Here is a 23,284-nt window from a genome sequence, read left to right as displayed (position 1 = left end):
TGAGTTTATGGTCTTAGTTGCTAGTTTGAAGTCTTCTTCAACACAGCATGACATTCGTAATCATTGGTGTATTACAGAGCTGCTAGTCTTGTTTATGTGCACAGAACAAGATATTGCCTCATGCAGTTGCTCATCTTCTGCACTTCGTGTCTTTCAAAGCCTTCGAAGAGCTCCACCTGCCAGTCACCTAACATTGTTTATACAAAGTTCACTTTTACATCCAGGATCCCGGGCGCCCAAAATGACTCCTCCGACTGTTCTTAACAATGTAATATGATCTGATATTCTGTGTAAAACAAACAGCTGACCCTTCTGGCTTGAAACAGCCCACTCAGACGATGCAGAAACCAACACGCATCACCAACAGTTTCTCACTGAGCTGCACTTGTGTTTCTCCGAGACAAACTTCTCTTACTTTGACTTGAGTGGCGCTGAACTCCAGCAACACTGTGTTTACCTCAAAAAATATTTTCCCACTCTTCACTCCTCCGCCACTGTACAAAGCCGAGAAAAGTGACTCATTCTTTTTACATAAAACCCTGGATGAAGCTGTCATTATGGGGCAATTATTGTGCAGAAAAGTTTCTGCAGAAAGGCAGTGATTCTTTCAACAGCAGCTCCCACCTCCTCCTGTCACACAGCTGAGCGGCTGTTCTTTCTCGAGCAGCTCTTTGATTGCAGCTCTCCACCGCATTGACAAGAAAAGGGCTGTAATGTTGAGGAAATTATCTTGAACAAGGTGAAATTGAGACGAATACAATGAGTAATCACCAGTCACTCTGCAGCATGTCTAAAGGCCAGTTGTGCTGATTGGTGGCCTGCTGCATGTATTTATTGTCACAATATCAGACTGTATGTCTACAATCCCATCCAGCAGATTCCTTCCTGTTCCCAATGCAGCTCATGCTGTGTGGATGATTAACACGCACTTATTACCTTATTTTAAATAACACTTCATTCCCCAACTGTCTCTCCTCCTTCTCGTCTCTCATCCTTCACCTTCCTCCTGCCTCTCCTCCCCAGTTTCTCCACATTATAATCATCTTGTTTCCTCTCCTCTCGATGTGATAATTAATATCAGGAGAAACCAGAAAAACCAAGGATCTGTGGCGTTTTTACATACGCAGCCAATCAACAGACAGCCTCCTGGAAATGAAAATCTCTGTAATTTGTTTTTCCTCTCCTCCCAGAACCGAGAGCTCATCAGAAAGGCACAAACATGCCATTCATGTTGAAATTATTCACAGGGAGTGTTTCATACGAATGATCCAACTCATCGTGCTTGCAAACACAGTTTAATAAGCAGCAAAGACGGTTTAGTTTTGATACATTAATCTTAATCTTAATCTAACCAATCAAGATAAAATGTAGAAACACAAATTGTAAACGCCACGGAGATGAAGGTGAAAAGACTATTCTATTCTATCCTTGTCCATTCTAGTCCTTATATTGGCAAGATCCAAAGGGTTCACAATAAAGTTGATAACACAGATTTTCTAATTTATTGAATTTCTTTATATTTTTTTTTTATTAAGTAAACCCTTTCATGGTCTCTACAGGCCTACTTCCTTAAGCCTGTCTAATTTTTATTCTGTATTTTTGATATTGTCATTTTCTGTTTGTACTGTGTAATGAACTCTAACTTTCATGTTGTTGTCAAACAGGACAATATGCTGGTACCAATTCTAATTCTACTACTACCACCACCACTACTATTACTACTGCTCACAACAGTAATAATAATGATAATAATAATAATAATAATAATAATAATACAGATCAGATTCAGATCTTATAGATGATCTGCCTTTTCTAATTTTTCAACAGGCATACTTCAGACACCTTGTTATCCGCTGAAGGACCTCTCATAATTCCAAAATGGCGGCGTCCTTGCGGATGTGCTGTGCCCTCCGCATCACACTCGGAGGTGAAGTGTTTTTCTTTATTACCTTCTCCAGCTCCGTTAAAACACTTCATCTTATATATCGGAGTGTGTTTGCTGTGTTTGCGGCTGTTTGGCCGGTTCCGTTTTCAGGTGCTGTTAAGTCGCAGGCTTTGCGTGTGTTCTGCAGGTTGAGTGTTCCTCACGTGTGTACGCGCTCTGTAATCGTTATTTTATTCTTTATATGAAGTATTGGTGTAATACAAAGATATACGAGTCTAAAGCTACTGCTGGTAATTCATACGTCAGTGTATGTTTAATAGAAATGTTCCTCAAGTAGCCTTGAGATGATGTATGTATTTTCGCCCACCAAACTTAAGTCAGAATTGTTTAAATTTACACATTAGTAAATGTAAACGCCTCTGAGAAGATAACATAAGACTTGTTATGCAATGGTTTAGACCGTGCTTTATTTCGGCATACTCACAACAAACTTATGATCTTATAGAACTGAACTCAGTTTATTTCAGTTAAATTTCAACCTTCATCACTGTCCTATCCCCTCTGTCTCCCTCCTTAGTAGTGTGTGGATGGGTAGGGAATAGAGGAACCTGGGAACCGGCTGATGCTGCTCAGCTTATACTCTTTGAAAGTAAATATCAGCATGGTGTGTCAATGTCAGATGAACAGCCTACTCCTGGCGTTTATTATTTTTCAAGATGAAGTTCCAGCACAATGGCTGACCTTGATGTTTACTGTCAGAGTAATGTCATGGGTTTTCTGTGAATGTATATTCACAGCAGCGTCTCTGCATGTTAGACCCACTTGGCATTATCCACCAAAAAAAAAAAGGTAGATGCACCTAAGCTGTATTGCATATATGCTTCCTTCAGGTGCAGCACCACTGCGCGCCATAGGGGCAACAATCCAGGTGTCCCATTTGGCGAGTCGACCCTTAGCTGCCTCTCTCCAAAGAAACCACGCACTTCCACCTGCAACAGCATGGCAGCAAACCAGGCATGGCAGCTTCTTCAACAAGTGTAAGTATAAGAAAAAAAATATTTCCAAGATCCCCTGTCAGCACTTTGGATCATTTGTCACCTATATCCACATCTTCACTTTGCTTCTTCACGTGGAGGCTTTCCAAGCTGATCCAATGTGACAGAACACACTCAACTTATAATATATGATGAGAAATCTAATTAAATTGGCCACTAGCATTGCTGTTCCTTATTTTCATCAAAACAGTGGATCACCTTATTCTTAAAGGAAAATCAAAGTTCTTAAACCTGCCATGCAACACCTGAAAAGCTCACTAATTTACTTTATGTATGATCTTTATTTAGACCGTAAACAAAAAACAACGAAAAGCATTGGTCTGAAAACTCTTTCAACCTTTATTAATTGAGCTCAGGTTAGTTTGCTAAGGCGTAATAAACATTCTTGGACTGACGCTGCCATCAAAACGCCCCTTTTTTCTGATATAAAAATGTATTTTGCAACATTTGTTTACGTTATGGAATTTAATATGTTTGTGGTATTGATTAAAATTCTTAAACCGCTGGAGCAATTGAGAGACTATGGCTGGGTGATATGGCTTATGATGAATCCACAGTGAAATATTACTTGTTGGTGCTCTCTCGCTGAGACTCCTTAGAATACATATTCATCAGTTCTAAGGCGCTAAATGTTTCCATAAATACTCTCATCAGCTTTTCTCTTGCCAAGCTTAATTTTTGATATTTGCAGTGATGAGATTCTGCTCACTAAACGGGAAATTTACCTGCATTTGGTGCTTGCTTAGTGTTGATTTTGGACCCTGTGTGTGTGGCAGGGTTTTAAATCACAATGTTACAATGGTAGAGGGCTCAGTGGTTGATAACCTCCAGTATGTTGCGTTGTGAGTTCCAGTGCTCGTGTGTTCTTCCTGTCACAGACATTTTTCCCATCCTTCTCTTTTTTTAATGGTCTGGAGCTGTTTGTCATGGTTTGGACTTGGACCCTTAGTTTCACTGAATGGGGATCTTAATGTTAGAGCATGCAATACTATTGTATACTAGTATATAATAAAATAAATGTTTTAAAAATGGTGTTTCAGAGGGTTGCAACTTATTTTGATTTGCAGAATGTTGTCCTGTTTTGGTGACAATGCCCATGTGCACAAAGCCATAAAGTCAATAAAAAAAAGCAATAGTTTTCCTCATTTGGTTTGGAAGAACTGGACTGACCTTATTCAACACCTTTATGACGTACTGGTGAACGCTCAGTGAGATCCAGGCCTGGTCACTCACCATCAGTTCCCAGCCCCTCTGAGGCTCTTGTGGCTGAATTCTTGCAGCCAAGGTCCAACGTATGATGTAAGGGCTGAAACCAGAAGAGTGGAGGCTGTTACAGCAGCATACTATGGATGTAATGTCAGAGTGTATGTTGGATCTAATCAGCAGATGTAGGTGTGTGCTAGAGCTTGTTTGGCCAACATGTCAGTTTGATGGCAGTCTTTAAAATGGGAATAATATATGGAGCTGTCAAACAGTCCCTCTGTCTGTCTCCGCCTCGCTCGCTCACCGACTGCATAACTGCTCTTTTTTCTGTCTTATAACTATGCAGTCAGTGCTTTAGCATTTCTCAGACAAATTACATGTGTTGTGCCTGTCAACATGTCTGCATTGTGATCATAGGAATAGACACAAACACAGACACACACACACCCTTTTCAGACACTTTTTATACACCCTCAGCATCACGTTCCATTGACTTTGATTCTGGGCTCATATTTCTTCATGAAGCGTCCTAAAATATTTATTACTCAGGAGAGTTTTGGTTATATTAATTTTCTTTTATTGTCCAGTTCTTTCCTTGATGTGCAGCGTTTTTAGATGGGTCTCAGTCAGTGGACTATACTGCGGATCTTGAACTGGACCTGTTATACTGTGAATCCACATTGGGTGTGAGTTCTTGCCAACACTAAGAGTTTATTGTATTTTAAGTACAGTCCCCCAGGCGTTTCCATATGTCACACATTGGACATCTTTACGTATGGCCCTTACAGCCCCCTGAGTCCATACATCCTCAGAACAGCTGCCTTAATGGTGTCGTAAGTCAACTTCATTATGCCAAAGAGATTACATTCACAGGCCTCTTGAATTGTAGTGTGTTTTGTCTCAGTGACTGGAGCGAAAGTCAGTGCTGTGACGGTGAAGCGGGAGAGAAAATGGACACAGGTGAAAAGGAGGGCACCCTGTGAAGTTCTAAATCTGCTCTGTTGTCAGCATTTTCACTTTTCAGTGAAGGAGGAAACAGCAACTGCATCACTGTGCTGCCTACTTAAACTATCACTATGTTATAATACTGTTCTATACTTTAATATTAAAATTTGAAATGTTTTTTAAAAAAGTAGCAGTTGCCTGTTATTACTATTATTAGGCTGGGATTCATAGTCGTCGTTAGAGCTACAATCAGGATATAGAAACACTTCTGCTTGACTTATTCTGGTTGTGAATCAGTACAGTTTGACTTCATGAATCTTCTCTGTAGTTTTTTGGGTACTTTGATGTGTTTTGTTTGATCAGCACTGTCAACTGATGAAGTCCCTGAGTTTTATTGTATTTGACTGCCAAGGCTGGATGGTGCGCACATGTCTCTCAATTGTTCCTTTTCCCGCTTGTTTTCTTTTCTCATACAGACAAAGAATAGAAAAGATAAAAAAAAATGTGACTCTGTGTGTGCACTTACAGTGACGGCTGAGCAGTTGTGGAAAGGTGTGTTGGCGGAGTCGGGTGCAGGATCCAGGAAGGGCAGAGGGAAGAGAACCAAACGCAAACTGAGGAGAGACCTGAACCGAGGACAGAACATTGGGGAAGGTGAGATATCGCCCGTCTGTCTCTCTCTTGGTCCGTCTGCCGTCCATCTGTCTTTGTTTTAGTACACATGTAAATTTCATTTACATCTTTTGATGTAATTTCATTAAATCTCTTTTGAGAACAGACAAGTGTAAAGTTTTCTGTAGGTATGTTTTATACTTTCCTGATCTAAAAATTGGCTGGACTTTGTTCAGGCCAAAATCCGTTTCCAGATAGGAAGTTTTAAACTCCTCTGTTAATAGTTCTTCCTCTGTTAACTTCACAGGTCGTGGTGGTTTCCTGTGGCCTGGTCTGAACACTCCTGTTGTGAAGGCCGGGGCTGTGCAGAGCATGGCGCGAAGAGGCGAAACTGAGCAGCAGGAGGTGCAAACTGAACTCGGTAATAATTGCACAGTGCACCAAACACTAACAAACACAATACAGTTTCTGGATATATAGACATGAACATTAATGATAAATCGCACATACTACTTTAACGTGACCTCTATAAATCCAGGAACATGTTCTCTGGTTTGATCAGAGGGTTAGGGTTAGAAGCTGTTTCCAAATTTTACCACTTCTGTCATTTTCCACTGGGAGCCGCTTAGTCAGATTTGGAGATTTTACTTGAAAAGAGTCTTTTGAATAGCTACTCACAAAAAGTCGTTATGTGTATCCTTGAGGTCTACCTAATGCGTGGAGTGCATTTCCTTCCTCGTGAAATAAGTATTTTGAATCCAGCATTGTTTACATCCATGCTTGCTCACTTTGCAGTCTTCCACTTCTGGCACTCTGCAGCATATCTTGGCATGTCACTGCCACCTGTTGATCAGTGGAATAGTGTGAAACCGTGAGCAATAACGTGTATCATGTCGAGACAATCAAAGTAGGCACCCACTGATAGAAAAACAGCTCTGCAGCGCTGCTAGACGTCGAAAACGCCACAGGGAACCTTTAATGTTCCTCAAAACGGAAGCACAGACAGCAGTTTTGGAGCTGAGTTTGCTGGTCGTGTCTTTCTGCAGTGCGTCAGAGGGATGAGTGGGAGAGGAGGAGGAAGATGAAGGTGAAGAGGGAAAGAGGATGGACGGGAAACTCCTGGGGAGGCATTAGCCTGGGCCCCCCTGACCCTGGACCCAATGGAGGTAAACCACACACTCAAACACACACGCACACACACCAGCGCAGCATAGTAACATGTAAACGCTGTAAACCTTGAGTGTGCGTTAAGCTGGATCTACATATCTCGGTCAAGATGTTCCATCAGTGCAGCCGCAGATGACTGCATGATGGAAAAAGAAGAGATGGATGGAGCAGTAGAGGAATAATAAGGGTTATGAGCTGCCCTGAGTGTGTGAGAGAGGAAGAGAGTGACGGGCCAGTATGGTGGCCCATTAGGAGTGATGAAGAAGAGAATGTGAGCAAAGTGTCAAGTGTTTCCTAATTTAGAAAGACATCTCTCTGTCTCATTCTCCCCTTTTCTTGCCTTCTCTTCGTTTTTTTTTCTCTCCTCCATTCCCCTCTCCTTCACCTCCTGTATTTATCTCTTTCCTCCTACACGCGCTTGTCTTTTTTTCTCTTCTCTGCCTAAATGACCGCTCTGAGGACGTCCGTGTCGGTCAGTCCACCACTTTGTTCCAGACTGAAATATTGCGACAGCTGTTGGATGATTGTTAGGAAATTTCATCAAGAACAATTTCCTCGTGTACAAATTTTGTTTTTAGAACCAAATGCCTGCGAAATGAATGACATTCCCATCAGCGTAATGACTAATTGTGACTGCTAATGACCAATAGTGAAGGCTTCATTCCATTCAGGTGTGCCAGTGAGCACTTGATCCCTGGCATCGGTTACACAAGGGGGTTTTCCTGTTATTACATGACATCACATGTCATCATATCTCCTGTGTCCTGTTTTTTATGCTCCTGATCTTTTTTTTATCTAATTGGCTGCCCGCTGTTGACCTTCAGGGACAATGAAGACTTACAGTTTAATTCTCGTAGGTTTCACTGGAGACACTAAATATAAATGGTCAAGTTGGAGCAGAAGAAAAGCAGAAAATCAATACTACAGACCCAAAATAATACGTTTTCCCTCACCCCGCCTCCTGTAACAGGAAGGTGTATATCTGGACTTTGGGTTGGAGGTCGATTGTAACGTGTGTTGTAAACGGCCCCTGCAGCCCATAAAGGTGCATCTCCAGCTGAATCAACTCTTAATTCCCCCGGATTCTCTGATCGAGCCGCAAGCCTCATATTCCCAGCCTTATTACTTGTTTAAATCTTGGTCTACGCTGTCGGAATTGAGTTTAGCCCATTTCCCTGAAACCGCTGACAGAAGAAGGACGAGCCTCTTAACTCAAAGCGCAGTTTCTTGCCTCTTGCTCCCTCTTTTTGTCTTCAGTCTCATATTCGCTCGCTGTTTCTTTCGCATCGTCCTCTGCTTTTCCTCTTATTTCCTCTCTTTTGTCGCCATGCTAACAAGCTCTCACATTGTGAAATAGACTCGCAGTCTCTCCTCGACACGCTCAAACACTTAGTTTTGCACACACACACACACTCAATACACAGTGGGCCTGGTGAATGTGCTGTGCAGAGAGCTGTAACTAGGTTGCTTACCTCTGATCAGGTTTAGTTTCTAAGAGCTGGTGAGCTAACATCCCAGCTGAGGTGTGTGTGTGCGTGCGTGCGTGCGTGCATGTGTGTGTGTGTGTTTTCTCTCTCTCCTTAGAGCTTTTGAATCTCTCTCCTTTGTTTGTTGTTAATTGGTTCGAAGTGAACAGGCTGCTGTTGGGAGAGTAACATCCTTCTGAGGTCACTGACAATGAAAAGTGTCAACTCATTACACTGCTGTAAGGGCCTCTGGGTATTTGTTACGCTAGCAGGAGCCGGGTTTAATGTGTTCAAAGTGTCTGAGCGTGTGAGGCTGGGCACAAATGACGGTTCTTTCTTTGTCTCCCTTTCATTGTCTCCACAGAAACCTACGAGGACTTTGATTCACGTGTCATTGAGGTGAGTGCTTCTCACTTTCTGTCCGCCGACTGAATAAACCACAAACTGACACCGAAGCTTTCAGAAACTTTCAGCAACTGTTTCTGTAAATGCTAGTCAACATTGTTCTATTTGTAGGAGTTTCATTGCAACCTTGTAGAACGGGGATCAAGGTTTCTATATTGATTTATATAATTCATGTTTCTACCATATATTCATTCCATTTATGTGTAATTATTATTTCCTGATGATATTTTCAGTAACACTCTGCTCGGCTTGAAAAAAAACCCAGTTGATTCTGTTCCTAATAATCACCTCAAATTAGCAGCCAATTATACTGCTACATTGAAAACCCCTTGAAATATAAAAAAAAGCACTGAATCTTGAAGAAAAGAGTATCATACTGTGCACAAGCAAATTAAACTGTCTAATGTGCTACATTAGTTACATTTGAATTGAGCAGTAAGATTAAATTAATTTTAGGGTGAGCTTTTCACTCAATACTGATTCTAAAATGAACTGTAGCTCCACAATTTAAAGCTTAAGGATTAAAAAAATAAAATAAAAAATAAAAATCTTCCTGGGGGTGTATGACCCCGGTCCTCTCTAGGAGGTTCACATCGTTTGCACCCTTTTCACTCCTCATGAGTTTGCATCCCTGCACTGAGACTCTAACTAGATCAGACTGTACAGAACAACAACGCAGAAAGCCTCAAAGGAGGAAACTGTTTTCAAGAAACTCAAAATGGTGGAAAATCCAGTGTGGTCTGCACACATGGATGGCGTTGGAGGCAAGTTTGCTGAGCGAGGATAGCTGCAGTAGAGCATTAAATTTAATGTCATTGGCAGGATGTTTTTTTTTCCTTTGCTTAGGAAGGCTTTTAGGTTTTTTTTATGTACAGTTGTGACCTGTATTTTTAGTGTTTCCTGAGACCAAGCTGTAACTTCTAAAAGTCACATTTGCATGTGTGTTTGATAGAAATCATCAACCCAGCAGTGTTTACTCGTGTGTTTATAGGAAGACACTGCACCTAACTGCAAAACTCTTCAGTTTTGTCCAGATGCTAGAACTGAAGAAAAATCAGCAGGTTTAAAAAGTTAGAAAAATTTAATTTGAAGGCAGAGAACTCACCTCTTTAGATCTGACTAAAATTTAGAAGAGCCGTGCTTAAAAAAGCGTCATCACGATGGACGAGTAGTTGAATCAGCAACTGTCCAGCCTAGTTGAGCCACACATGCTTCAGTCCCTTACTGAAAAAGATTAAATACAAAGCGTTTGTGTGTGTGTGTGTGTGTGTGTGTGTGTGTGTGTGTGTGTGTGCGTGCGTGTGTGCTTGTGTGCGTGCATGTGTGCGTGCATGTGTATGAGAGATAAGATAAGCTGTATGGACAGACCCAGCTCATTTAGATTCTCTCTCTCTCTGTCGTACTGTATTTTACCTAAATTCAATTAGCACTAATGGACCCTACTAAACTAATGGGGGTAATGCCACAAGGTCAGACACGCGCGCACACACACACACACACACACACACACACACACACACACACACACACACACACACACACACACACACACACACACACACACACACACACACACACACACACACACACACACACACACACACACACACACACACACACACACAGACATTGAGTTGCACAGTCATCTAGTCAAATACACATTCTGACTGACTGTCACACAGTGTGTGTGAGAGAGTCATTGATAGTCTTCCCCAGCCTTCCTACCTGCATAAATAAGGGTGGTGTCACAGACATTAGGCTTCCCCCTGGAAACTGACGAACGCTTTTATGGTGCCATCTCCCTCTATAAAATAGACTGTGTGTGTGTGTGTGTGTGTGTGTGTGTGCGCATGTGTGTATCTGGCTGTGTGTCTGCTACTATAAATTCAGGCCTAATGAAATGAAAAAGGCTTACTGGAATAAAAGGCTTGTCTCTCAAGGACGATGACGCTGGCGTGACATTAGTGAAAACAATCAACAGGAGAAGAGGAGGAAGAGCCTGGCAGGAAGGGAGAAGGGTGGAGAAAAAGTTGTGAGAGTGAGTTAGGAAGTCGGTAGCGGAGAGAGAGACAGAAGAGAGTAAAGAGAAAAGTAAGCAGTAGAGCAAGAGAAGCAATAAGTCATTAATCTCTATAAACAGATATCTGCATATGAATGCAGAATCTGTAGGAACAAAGAACAATATTTTGGCATCTGCAGCGTTCTGGTTTGTATTTGTCTGTTTACAGAGATTAGCCGAAATGTTGAAGAGAGGAAAGAGGACGTCGTGGCCCAGATATGTTATCCAAAACACTGAAACGTTGGGCCTTGCCCCCAGAGGCTGAGTCGGCATCAGACAATAGCCGATGTTTGATTATTAATTAATTCTTCACACATTACACACAGTCGTTTGACCCATTGTTCATAATGACAACAGTGGGTGAAATGTGTAATGTTAAAATAATCCCTTGTAGTGACGAAGACCCAGAGAATTATCACTGGATTCTGTGGCTCTACGGAGCTTTTTAGCCTGTTTTAAATTCATTTTTTGTTTTCCAGCCTACGACTTTACTGTTTAGGTCCAACGCCACCGCTCTCGTCAGTATTGTGTGAAAGCTCTGATGAACCTCTGCACATTACCTGCCCAGCATCAGACAGCAGGAAGACAAAGTTAGAGATTAGCTGGTGAAGATGGCAGATACAGCCGATATTTCCACCAGGAGTTGGTGGAAACCAAAATAGAGCTAAAAAGAGAGAGAGTGTAGGACTTAACTTGGATTTATACTCCTGCATTAAGGGAGCACAATCTTTGATCTGTACGTATGTCGTCTATAAAACCACCTTTTTATTGGCCAGAAATCTAAATGCCAATGTTACTCCTTGTCTGCTGGATTTTTAAATATAAAGCTGATGGCTAACATGGTAGCCCCCTGGTGGCTGCCTGTAGTATAGACCATAAACCCTCTATATCAGCATATGGCTGTTGTGCAAACCCTGGCTCCAAAGTTGTTATATGCAGGATATCTCGGCTTCTTTTTTTGCTCAGCAGAAGCAAGTAGAGACCCGTCACCCGTCTTTCTTCATATGGTAAAACTACGACACCTTTGTGTTTAAACCTTACTGTGCTGCCCTCAAGAGGTGAAAAATGAATAATTTATGCAGGTTTAGGTAGAGATGTGTGAAGACTAGTGCACAAGTAGAATACAGAGAAACATCAAACAAAAAACAAGCACCATAATGAAGGATATGAATTAATCCAGTTAGATGACGTGCTGCAAACTGCTGCCTGAAAAACGGCCATCAAGTTGCATGCGCGTGTCTGGCACTGTATCAGTAATAACTGCAATCAACTGGGCCTTTAGAGAGATGAAAAGGAGAGCGAGGGGCGACTGAGAGCAGAGGTAACAATAAAAAAAAAAAGGGGGGGGCGACTGGAGAGTTGGAGCGACAGAGAGAAAAGTGATGTTCATGGCCTCTCTCCAGGTATAGCAGCCACTTGGAGAGGACTCAGTGATTTCATTAACAGAGATGGAACGTAGTCAGTGTCAGAGCAGGGGCTTTTGTCTTTCTTTTTTTTTTCTCTCTCTCCCTGAAGTCAACAACCTTGAAAGTTTTGTTGAAAGTAAACAGGAGGTGGGCTGGATGAAAGCAGTTTTGCAAGAACTTTCAACTGGATTAAATTTTGTTTTTTTAACAGTCAAGCGGAGCTCACCGAGGCACGTACAAAACTCAATATCTAAAGTGAAATTCACATCAGTAGCACCTAAAAGCATTAGTTGCATTTATTTTGATGGTGGATTGTCGGTGCAGAAGAAGCGATCGTCATACACATGCACATTTTAGCGAACAGTGAAGATGTTTTCAATCAAAGCAATGTTGAGTTGTTGAAATTAGAAGATCTAATTGATCACAAAGCCTGTATATCCACATAAATTCACTCTTAAACTGCAGACAAACACAGCAGTTTCAATTAAATGTGAGAAAATGCATCTCTCTGTAACTCTTCCCACACCGTGTGGGAGAAGTTAAAGACAAAATAAGGTCAGTTAAATGTGTTTGTGTCTTATTTTCTCTTGTTTGCTCACACATATGCTTCTGAGTCATTTGCATGATTGATAAATGGCTTCCTGAGCCAACATGATAATTGTTTTTTCTGCTCAGTGGCTATAATAAGCTTCCTTTGGACTGCTGTTTGTCATGTAATTTAAACCAACAAAACCTCCTTGACACAAATGTGTTTTCGCTCTTTTGTTCTCCCTCTGAATTGTCCTTCATATAATGACATGTCATACATGCTCAGTAATTACCTAAGGACCTCAGAATTTAAAAATAAAAAACCTTACTGTGACTATTTTACAGTGCAATCAAATTCAATCAATTATTGATCTAACAGTTTTACTGCCATTGGTGCTGTCAGTCAGCAGGATTTCTCAAAAGCTTCTGATCAGACTTTTATTTCAGTGGTGATCTGGTAATATCGTAGCCATAGCTTTGATATGAACATGCACTTGATTCCAAATCCTAAAGACAGACCTGCAGCATTCAAATGTCACTGCTCACCAGATTTCTAAAACAAGCAGAGGCACAGTGTCACACACCGAAGGCCACATGTTTAATGAGTGAGTACGCTATTGGGTGTCACAAATAGTAATAATAGCATAATAATGGTAATAAGATGTCTGCATAACTTCCAACAGAAAGTCAGAGAAATGTTTTGCCGTCGGTGGAGGTCTGTGCTTTGGCTGGGCCTTGTGCTTCCATGTGGTGAAAACTCCACCCCTGCACTGCAGCGTATAGACAGATACAGATCGGGAGGCAAGCAGCAACAGATTGAGGAAAATCAGAGATGAAACAGAAGTGAGAGTGAGCTAGTAGCATCCTCCCACCGCCATGCTGTCGCTCATCCGGCGGAGGAAAACTCAGCCCATCTGCTCTGCTGCTAAAGCTCCGCCAAAACTACTGCATCTTTGCCTAAAATGACGAATGTAAAGCCAAAGACTCAACATCACTGGAGACATTTACATGCACTTCTAACAGAAATTGGCTGTAAGCAGCTACAAGTTGCATTGAAACACGAGAATTAATAACTTGTTGAATTTGGATTTACGAGACCCGTGTTTGAGATCCCATCTGGTTTGCAGAGGCGGAAACTTACGCACTAGAACATGTGAGAAACGATATGTTGCTACAGCATGCAAGCAGAACTTTGCATGTACATATATTTTGCATTGAAGCTATGAAAACACCTAGTAAATACTGTATATGCTTCATGTCTGTTAAAGTTAAGATGTGTCAACTATGTGTCAGTATTGGGAGCAGAGACACATGACTGTGTGTTTGTGTGTGTGTGCTGCAGGGCTGTGTTTTCAGCGTTTTGGTGTTTACTGCTACCCTGACCCCAATCCTTCTGCTCCGGCCCTGGAGTCAAATTATAAATCCTTTTACAGAGATGTGTGTTACATAACTCGCGAAGCTGACGGCAGATCTTGACTTTGAAGTTCCCTCAGCAAAAATTCAACACTATTCTGTCACTTCCGCTCTCTGATGGGGATGAAAGCGTCGAGGTGAACAGTGTGGGGTTTTTTTTTTTTTTTTGGCCCAGATAAGTCCCCCGATAGGCTCGTGGTCGTCCCTGGACATAGAAAAACACGGGGCAGCAGATCCAGACACACCTGGATCCAGGCCATGTGGTGGGGTGTGCTTTTGGTTCACAGGATGAGATGCTGGCACATTTCATTTTTGTCACTTTCGGAAGTCATGGTTTCAGGGTTCTGAAAAAAGACTTCCTGTGCATGTTCTAGTACATTTCCTGACTATTTAACAACCAGAGTGAGGACAGTTCCCATACAGAGGCTGCAGCAGCAGAGTTAAATATGCCTTATCAGACATATTTAGCCTTAAATTGACTTTTGGAGAAGTTGCTGATGGAAATGTAGTTTTGAGCTGCTGATGCTGGTTTAGTTTCTTGTTGGTTTTATCATCAGCGTGTACAATAGATGTGTCTGTGCTTCACTGTGGACCCTTTAAGTAGGGCTGGGCGCCATAGTTTTGACAGTTTTAATCATGATGTATAGTTTGATGATCAGTATCCTGATAAGCAGAAGCCTAAAGAAACCATCGGTTAAACTTTATTAACATACAAAATAGAACGGCATAAAGTAAACATTTAACTGTTGAACGGTGAAGAATTTATTTTGTGATATTTTTGAATAATATTTCAATGTAAACATTTCAACAACAGTTCCACCGGTTTTTCCTCCTCTTTTCCAGAGAACATCCACTTTAGCATCCGCACTCTTCACCGGTAGCTCAAACAGTGCTTTGCAGGAGGAAATAGGTGTGTACTTTGACATGCGAGTTAAAAAGTACTTGCTGGTTGTTGTTGGCTCATTACTGCTGTGTGATGGGCTGTTAAATCTGTCCGTACCGAGTAAAAATTGCCCAAGTTAAAGTTGATAAAGTTAATCATCCGTAGCAATATCACGTATGGAGATCGTTTTATCGCCCAGCCCTTCCTTTGAGTATTTGTATAGGCAAGTTTTAATTCCTATTCTCCTGCCGTCTGTCTGCTGCCCATTTAGTCTCTCTATCATTCACTCTTCCCCGATCCACTCATTGCTTGTTTCCCTCTCACAGACTCACACACTTTCTGTTCACTATTTCCATCTGTCTTTCTTAGTTTTACACGTTTCTCTTATTTTCTCTCTCCTCCTCTTTCACACACTCACAGCGCAGAAGCTTTAAAATCTCCAAAGTCATAAAAGTCATGCTTGCTTCTGTATGTTTTTTTACAGAATAAATAAATATTGGATGGTGGATGTTATTGAGTGTATTATCACTTCTTTACTTCCCACCTCACTGTTGCAGATAAATATACACTAGATATCCCTGTATTTGTAAATAGATTCATAGATGCGCTGTTGGGTGAATATTACAAACACAGCATCTTCCAGTGGAGCTGAATTCAGTGCAACGCCACCACAAACTGCAGCTTCACAAATAACCACAGCATTTTAAAGGGTTTATTTTCCCCACATCAACAAAACGGATATCAAACACAAGTAAAACCCACCTTCCATCGTACAGCAAAGTCATACCAACACAGCTCCAACTTCACAAAGATTATATTTCATGCGGAGACTCTTTATGGAGTCACATTAGATCGTGCAGCTCTTCATATTTATGTGTCTGCTCCCTGTTTATGTTATGTTAAATATCATTTTGTAATCGGTATTGAAAACTAACTCAATTCCTGTGGCTGTAGATAGCAGATAATTCGGCTATTTTCTGCTTAAAGCTGCACCAATCAATGTTTTTAATGAATGAAATTACTGTGTGTGTGAAAGGGAAGGCATTTCTTGCACAGCATTTAGCATCTAAATATCCAGATATTTCTCTCAGGAGTTGTCAGAGACCAAAACCAAGCAAAAAGTAGAATAAATATGGAAAATGGCATTCTGGTTAATGCAGGTTGATTAAATGCTTAAAACTACTTTTTTTTACGTTTTTACTCGTAACACATTAGGTGAAGAAATGTGCGGCATAAAAATATCTTCTAATTATCGCTCTAATTATCTTAATTAGCTCAACTTAATTAACTCATGAGTAGGACTGGCTAGTTTTATTTGTCAAAGTGACGTTCAGCTGCTCCACTTTGCGCTCTGCTTTGGATTTGTGGTGAATTTGTATCTCAGCAACAAAAACGTTACACTCCACTCACACACAACAGGGAGGTGTGTGTGTGTGTGTGTGTGTGTGTGTGTGTGTGTGTGTGTGTGTGTGTGTGTGTGTGTGTGTGTGTGTGTGTGTGTGTGTGTGTGTGTGTGTGTGTGTGTGTGTGTGTGTGTGTGTGTTACAGTTTTTGCTAAAGTTTTTTGGGGAGTCAGCAGTTTGTTCATCTGTCGTCAAGACACCATACACAGACACTGTGCACACACATATCTGTGTGCTCAATCAAACACACACACATACACACACGCACACACCTCCCTGTTCTCATCACTTCTCACTATACTTCTCTCTGCACCTCTTTTCTCTCATATCCTCCCCTCTTCCTCTCTCTACCCCTCCCTGTCTGTCTTATGTCCCACTCCTCTTTCTCTCTTAGTCCTCTTCTTTTTGACCTTTAGTGTCCCCCCTCATTTGCCCACTCTCCCTCCTCTCCAATCAACTCTCTCCTCACCTTTCCTCCTTTTTCTTATCACTTACTTTCCCCCCCCTCTACTTCCTCCTCCCTGTGGTGTACCAATGCTGCCCCCTGGTGTTTGCAAAGTTATGTTGCACATAGTTGATCAGCTTGCGTGGTAAAACAGGGAAGGACAGGGTGCTCTGTGTGTGTTTGTGTGTCAGAGATGACTGTGTGCTCTGTTTACTAACGGAGCGATGAAAGTCACTCAAATCTGGACAGACAATCTGGTCTGGATGGACAACATACACACACACACACACACACAGTGAAATGCCTTAACAAGTGCCAATATATACAGTACTCACAAAAAGTTAGGGATATTCGGCTTTCAGGTGAAATTTCAGGATGAACCTAAAATGCATTCTAACCTTTCCAGGTGAACTTAATGTGACCATCTCTAAACTTTTGAATGCACATGTCCAACCGTTCAGTGTTTCAGTACTTTTTGCACAAGTTGCTGTTCTCTAACAAGAAGCTTAACAGCAACATTCACAACAGGTTTGATCCATGAATCGACCAATACATTTCCTGCTTCAGTTAGAATTGGTATTTAAACAGTCCTCCTCATCGTGCTGTTCACATTCTGACATCATGAGACCAAGACGACACCTAACAATTGATCAGCAGCACCTCAACACTGGAGGCTTCAAACAGGAAGTCCTCAGACGGAGGTGTTCACTGAGCTTAGAGGGTCACAGAGTGTCATCAGGAGGTTGGAACAGTGATACAGAGACTGGAAGAGTCACAGAAAGGAGAGGAGTGGACGTCCTTTGGCCACATCCCAATTTATTGAGGCACTGAACATGTTTTGTTGTGGTATACCTACCACTGTTGTTAGATTTTCTTCAAATAAATTGTTTAAGATGAATAAAACTACCATTGCATGCTTCTACTTAAATGCCCTACTTTCATGATATAATATCACTGTAGCATTCACTTTTTACATTTTCCATATATTTCACCTGAAAGTCGAATATCCCTAACTTTTTGTGAGTAGTGTATATATTAATTAACTTCTGTCTACAATTACAGGTGTGTATAATGACTAATAGACTAATATCAGTAATAACATATCAGTGGTTATATTCAGACACTGATGCTGTGTGTGTGTGTGTGTGTTGCTGTTAATTGTTATTTCTGGTTGTTTTTGCAGGTGAAGAGTGTGTTCAACATGACGGCCAAGGAGGGCAGGAAGAGGTCCGTCAGCTGTCTGGTCGCCGTGGGCAACGGCAATGGAGCTGCAGGTTTGACCCTCTGAAAATTAAACATTTAAAAACACTTGAGTTCCAAAGAGAAACGGAACAAAAAATATATATTTTGACAGTTTCAGGGTTTTTGCAAAAGTTGAAAAATAACTTCCAGCCTCTGTAGATATGGGGAAGTGCGGGAAATGGTTTTGACAGTTTTCAGGCTCTTCAGGGGCGAGAAGCAAAATAAAACAACAAAAAAAAGAGGCAGAGGAAACCTGCCTTCAACCTCTCCTTAGAGAGTCTGTTAGGGCTGCTTTATTCGAACACCAACATGCTGCAGTGCTCATCTAGGCTCATAGACAGCAACACTAATTCAGCATTTCAAGCAGTAAAATCTGGGCTCAGTTGGCAGCTTCCTTAACAAATGATACCATGAACTTTTCCTAAACTACTTCTTTTCTCTGACACACTGACTCCCCTCTCCCCACCAGGCTTTGCGTTGGGTAAAGCAGCAGACAGAATCACAGCCCTGAGGAAGGTGAGACCACTTGGTGGAAACATTGACAAAAATATCCTACCATAATGTTCATGTAGTAACTATTCTGGTGCTTTTTTATAGAAATGATAAAATACAACTGATGAAACCAGTTGTGAACGATCAAATGACCAACACAAAAATAGTTGAATTACTACGCAGATTAATTAACTGATATTTGTTTCCTTCAGATTTCTAACCAGTATTGAAATAATGGCAGATTTGGACTCTTCCACGTGTTCATTGCCACAATATCCAAAGCAAAAACATGTGCCTGTGTCTGATGAAATCCTGATCCGTTAGATAATCACACAGTAAGCTTAGCAGCAAGCATATAGAACTACAAACCCTCTTCTTCTTCTTTTCTCACAGAACCAGAGTCCCTTGTATTAATAACATAATTGTACTTATTGATGCTAATAGAATCAGAATCAGAATCAGAATTACTTTAATAATCCCCAGGGGGAAATAGCTTTTTGTTACACACAGCTCCAAAAGAATAAGAATAAACTTCAAACACAAAAGTAATAATAATGATAATAATAATAATGATACAAATAATACCACTACTACTAATAATAATATATTACAACATGTACACTCACAGTGAGGAGCTGTATTATATAATACTAATAATACTACTACCACTATTACTACCACCAACAATAACATAACAACATGTACACTCACAGTGAGGAGCTGTATTATATAATTATAATAATAATAATAATTTGCCTAGACTACAGCAGTCACCAAACATCCCAAGTGAAATGCTAATTTGAATAACAAAATGTCCGCTTCTGTGTGGGTGCTTCTGTCATGTGACTCCGCAGGCCAAGAACAGAGCTATCCACTACTTGTACTATATAGAGCGCTTCAACAACCACACCAGTAAGTGTCTTTGTCATTTCATCATCATCATTTTCTTCACTTACTTTTCCTCCTAAATCTTCCCTGTTCATCCACATGTTTTTGTCCCTCAGTGTGCACTATAGTGACCAATTTCTTTCACCCTTAATCCAAAAGTGACCTGATTTAAGCTGCAGACTGTGTTATCCATAGTGACATTACCCTACTGTTTAGCTTTCATTAGCTATTAGCTGCTTACGTAACACAATGTAAAGCTCAGCGATTGGATGTTTCTTTCCGAAATGCACCACTAGTCACAGTGGTCCTCTCATCGTTCATTTTTTACATGCACAGTTTAGAACCAGATATTTTCTTTCGCAGTTGATTGCCGTTTGATTCAGGGTTTTATGCTGATCCAAGCTGAAGAAGTGCTCCAGCTGTGAGCCACGTAACTTTGTCCCAAATTAGCTTCTCCCACTTCACAATTCTGTTACTTCCACTCCTCTGCTCCCCCCAAACCTCCCTCTCTCTCCACCATTCACTCCTCACGCTCTTCCTTCTCCCCTCTTGTCCAGCACTATCTCTTCGTATCACCTGCTTGCACTCATACAAGCGATAAAATGGCAAACGATGGATTTGTGAATAAAAGGTACTAGAGTCAAAATGCACCACTTGTACTTTTCTTATTGCGAAATGCCTTTTGGCGGCTTCTCTTGCTGCTGGAAAGCAAAACCAGAAAGATTAATTTGTGTGAGTCATCAGCTTCCACCGCACCCACCCGAGGAGAAAGTTAGCTTCCTGCTTTGGCCCGAGACCAGACGAGGTGTGTGTGTGTGGGTGGATGGGGGGTATATAGCTGTGGTATATTTAATTTTTGCAGGATCATAGAAAAAAAGAGTCAAATCCTTCCACATGGCAGCTCTCACTGTGTGACCATCTGCAACCTGTCTGGACCGCCATGCGATTGGTTCGCTTGCTTCTTTTTCCCAACACAAAGTTACATTTTGTGACAGTTCAGATAGCGACTAGATCATTTTTTGTTATCATTGCTCTGTCAGCTTTACCGGCAAAGCGTTGTACGATTCTCAGGCCATCTGTTTGTTTGACAAGCAATGAGTTTAAGTAAAAAAAAAAAAAAGTAGAAAACCCAATGGCCAATTTAGCTGCAGGCCGGTAAGCACACTTTTGGCAGTCCAGATCTGGGATTTCTTCTATCAAATGATTGGCTGTTTTTCTTCATAATTGTTCAGCTGTGTCTGTCCAACATCCTGATGAGCCCAACTTGGCCACTGAACATGTTTTATTGATGGAAAAAACAAACCTGATAAAAAACAGAACATGAGTGAGGCTCCCGGTTTGTCAGGCAGATGTTTGAGCTCAACTTTCCAGTTGCTGCTGCTGCTGACGACACCAGTAGTTTCGCTCTCCCAGAACCAGGTTTTACTTTGTGAATTTTCATGTGGCTTCAGTGGTGTTTAGTAGAAATAAATTAGCAATTCAATGCCGAAGTGAATTTGAATAAATTTGAATTTGGCAGCAATTGGTTGCTTCCCTTTTGGGCATTTTCCACCACTGGTGGAAGAGGTAGAATTTTTTAGTCTGTCTGGTTCATCTTTAAGTCAGACAGTGAAAACACTCACAGTTTGTGTAATATAAAAGACTGTGTCAGAGAGGAATTTGCCATTTTTCTATCTGATCTGACTTCACCGCTGTTTTGTGAGTCACACAAAAGACTCATATACACACACACACACACACACACACACACTTCTCCAAATGAACCTGAGCCTCCTGCAGCCACAGCAAATGTTCAGCTCCCTCTGTGGGGTGTGTGTGTGTGTGTGTGTGTGTGTGTGTGTGTGTGTGTGTGTGTGTGTGTGTGTGTGTGTGTGTGTGTGTGTGTGTGTGTGTGTGTGTGTGTGTGTGTGTGTGTGTGTCTCTGTGTGTGTGTCTGTGTCTGTGTCTGTGTGTGTGTGTGTGTGTGTGTGTGTGTGTGTGTGTGTGTGTGTGTGTGTGTGTGTGTGTGTGTGCGTGCGCGTGCGCGCGCGCATGTTTGACATTTAGTTTTGCCTTTTAGATTTCTTCACCCAGCAGGACGTGTCCTCTGAGCACCAAATGCTCCACTTTCTTTTACTGCTTTTCTCTTCTCATCCACCCTCTCTTTTAATAGTTTCCATCCATAACTTCCTGCTGTGCATTGTTTCACATTCAGGTACAGAACGTAATTCATTAAGTGTATTAAAATCCAAATGGATGTTGGAGGATGCAGGGGCGACAGCCAGTGCAGTGTTTGAACCGCAGCCTATGGAACTGCGCAGTTTTCTCAGGCGTCCTTCAGCGGCTCACAACTCCTGCTCAGGGACTGTGTGTCTGAATAACTAATGAGCCACAGCTGCTGCTGTGAGCAGGAGTCGCTGGCATGTGGAAGGACATCTGGTGGGCATGTAGAGAAACACAAGACCTGAGGGAGAACAGGAGAAAAGATGCAGAACCAAAACACAAGTGCCTCCACTTGGAAATGGCACAAAACACGTTAAAATGACGAGATGTTTTGGAATGATTCTGTGGGTTTATCATGCATCAGTTCAGTCTTTTTGCTCTCTTTGTCTCCGACTATATCCGGCTAGTGTAAGTCAGCTGCTGTCTTTCTCTCCCAACAGTTTATCATGACATTGAGACGAAGTTCAAGAGGACGAGGCTCTGCATGAAGAAACAAAACGAAGGTACGTCTCACTGCATTCAGCAATTAGTCCGCACGATAAAACTTGATGTCAGTGTTGAGGGAAGTTAGTTTTACTCAGTACGGTTGGTATGTATTCCACAATAAAGGTGTTGTATTGTCCACTCCCAGTGCTCAGTCATGGTGATATCATTGTGTGCTTGTTTGTGCTTGATTCTCTCTCTCTGGCTCTGCAGGTTCTGGTCTGCGCTGCCACCGCGCGGTCATCACGCTCTCTAAGCTCATCGGCATTCAGGACATGTACTGCAAAGTAGAGGGATCTGTCAATCTCCTCAACATCACTAGGGCCCTCTTCACTGGATTAGCTAATCAGGTGAGGCCACATCGGCACCGTGGGAGAAATTTCTGAAATTATTATAGTATTAATTGCGACTGGAAAAGTATTTAACATTTTTTTTAAAACTGAAAAGGCAGTAAGCTGTGGAGCTGTTGATGGAAAATAAACTCTTTCTCTGTCCACCACCAGACACGCCAAACTAACACCTATCTCTTTTTCTTGTTCCACCCTGCAGGAAACCCACCAGGCGCTGGCCGAGAGGAAGCGGCTCCATGTCATCGAGTTCCAGTCGCAGCGGGGCCTGCTGCCCATGTTGGTGGCATCTCCTAAAGACGGGGTGCGATCCGACCCTGAGCCCGAGGAGGAGATCCCCAACACTAGGCTGCACTGGGACGACGTACGAGCTGTGCAGGGTAGCAAGCGCTCGATCTGGGCAGGTGTGAAACGCACCATCTGGTAAGCGTGGGAGTGGGCTGATGACGGAATCGGGCCACAAGACACACGACAGGACTGACAGAAGCCGGGAATATCTGATGGAAGTTCTGACTTTTGGCTTTTCGTTTCATCAACTGAGGACTAAAGTTACATGTTTGTCAAACTTAAGACGTCATTTACCAGATACACCCAGTAAAGGAAACGTTTCCTTTATAACTGTATAATCGTTGCAAAATAAATTACATGTTCCAATAAAATAAAGTATGAATCTGTAAAAGCATTGTGATATGACATGTCTGCCTCTGAGGCATTACATCATGTGATCTATGACTGCGGAGATTCTTTGTTTTTCT

At 41.7% G+C, this 23,284-nt stretch overlaps 1 protein-coding gene across 1 annotated transcript; it reads left to right on the top strand.

The window, feature by feature from the left end:
* The first annotated feature begins 1,870 nt into the window (after nt 1–1,870).
* Nucleotides 1,871–23,208, top strand: mrps5 (mitochondrial ribosomal protein S5). The gene is made up of 12 exons (XM_070840978.1): nt 1,871–1,927; nt 2,776–2,922; nt 5,617–5,742; nt 6,008–6,121; nt 6,747–6,866; nt 8,698–8,732; nt 18,059–18,149; nt 18,587–18,633; nt 19,464–19,521; nt 22,140–22,202; nt 22,396–22,532; nt 22,732–23,208. Exons 1-12 carry the CDS (start codon nt 1,879–1,881, stop codon nt 22,954–22,956), a joined length of 1,212 nt encoding a protein of 403 aa, XP_070697079.1. The 5' UTR covers nt 1,871–1,878; the 3' UTR covers nt 22,957–23,208.
* The last annotated feature ends 76 nt before the right edge of the window (nt 23,209–23,284 follow it).

The sequence above is a fragment of the Pempheris klunzingeri genome, chromosome 12 (assembly GCF_042242105.1).
Source record: "Pempheris klunzingeri isolate RE-2024b chromosome 12, fPemKlu1.hap1, whole genome shotgun sequence".
NCBI classification, from domain to species: domain Eukaryota; kingdom Metazoa; phylum Chordata; class Actinopteri; order Acropomatiformes; family Pempheridae; genus Pempheris; species Pempheris klunzingeri.
The sequence above is the reverse complement of the archived record's forward strand: the minus strand, read 5'-3'. Positions and strand labels throughout refer to the sequence as shown.

Bases quoted from the DNA above. Each gene is read 5' to 3' on its own strand.
- mrps5 (XM_070840978.1), top strand. From the start codon at position 1,879: ATGGCGGCGTCCTTGCGGATGTGCTGTGCCCTCCGCATCACACTCGGA. The intron at 1,928-2,775 runs GTGAAGTGTTTT...TGCTTCCTTCAG, and splicing joins CCTCCGCATCACACTCGGAG to GTGCAGCACCACTGCGCGCC. The intron at 8,733-18,058 runs GTGAGTGCTTCT...TTGTTTTTGCAG, and splicing joins TTGATTCACGTGTCATTGAG to GTGAAGAGTGTGTTCAACAT.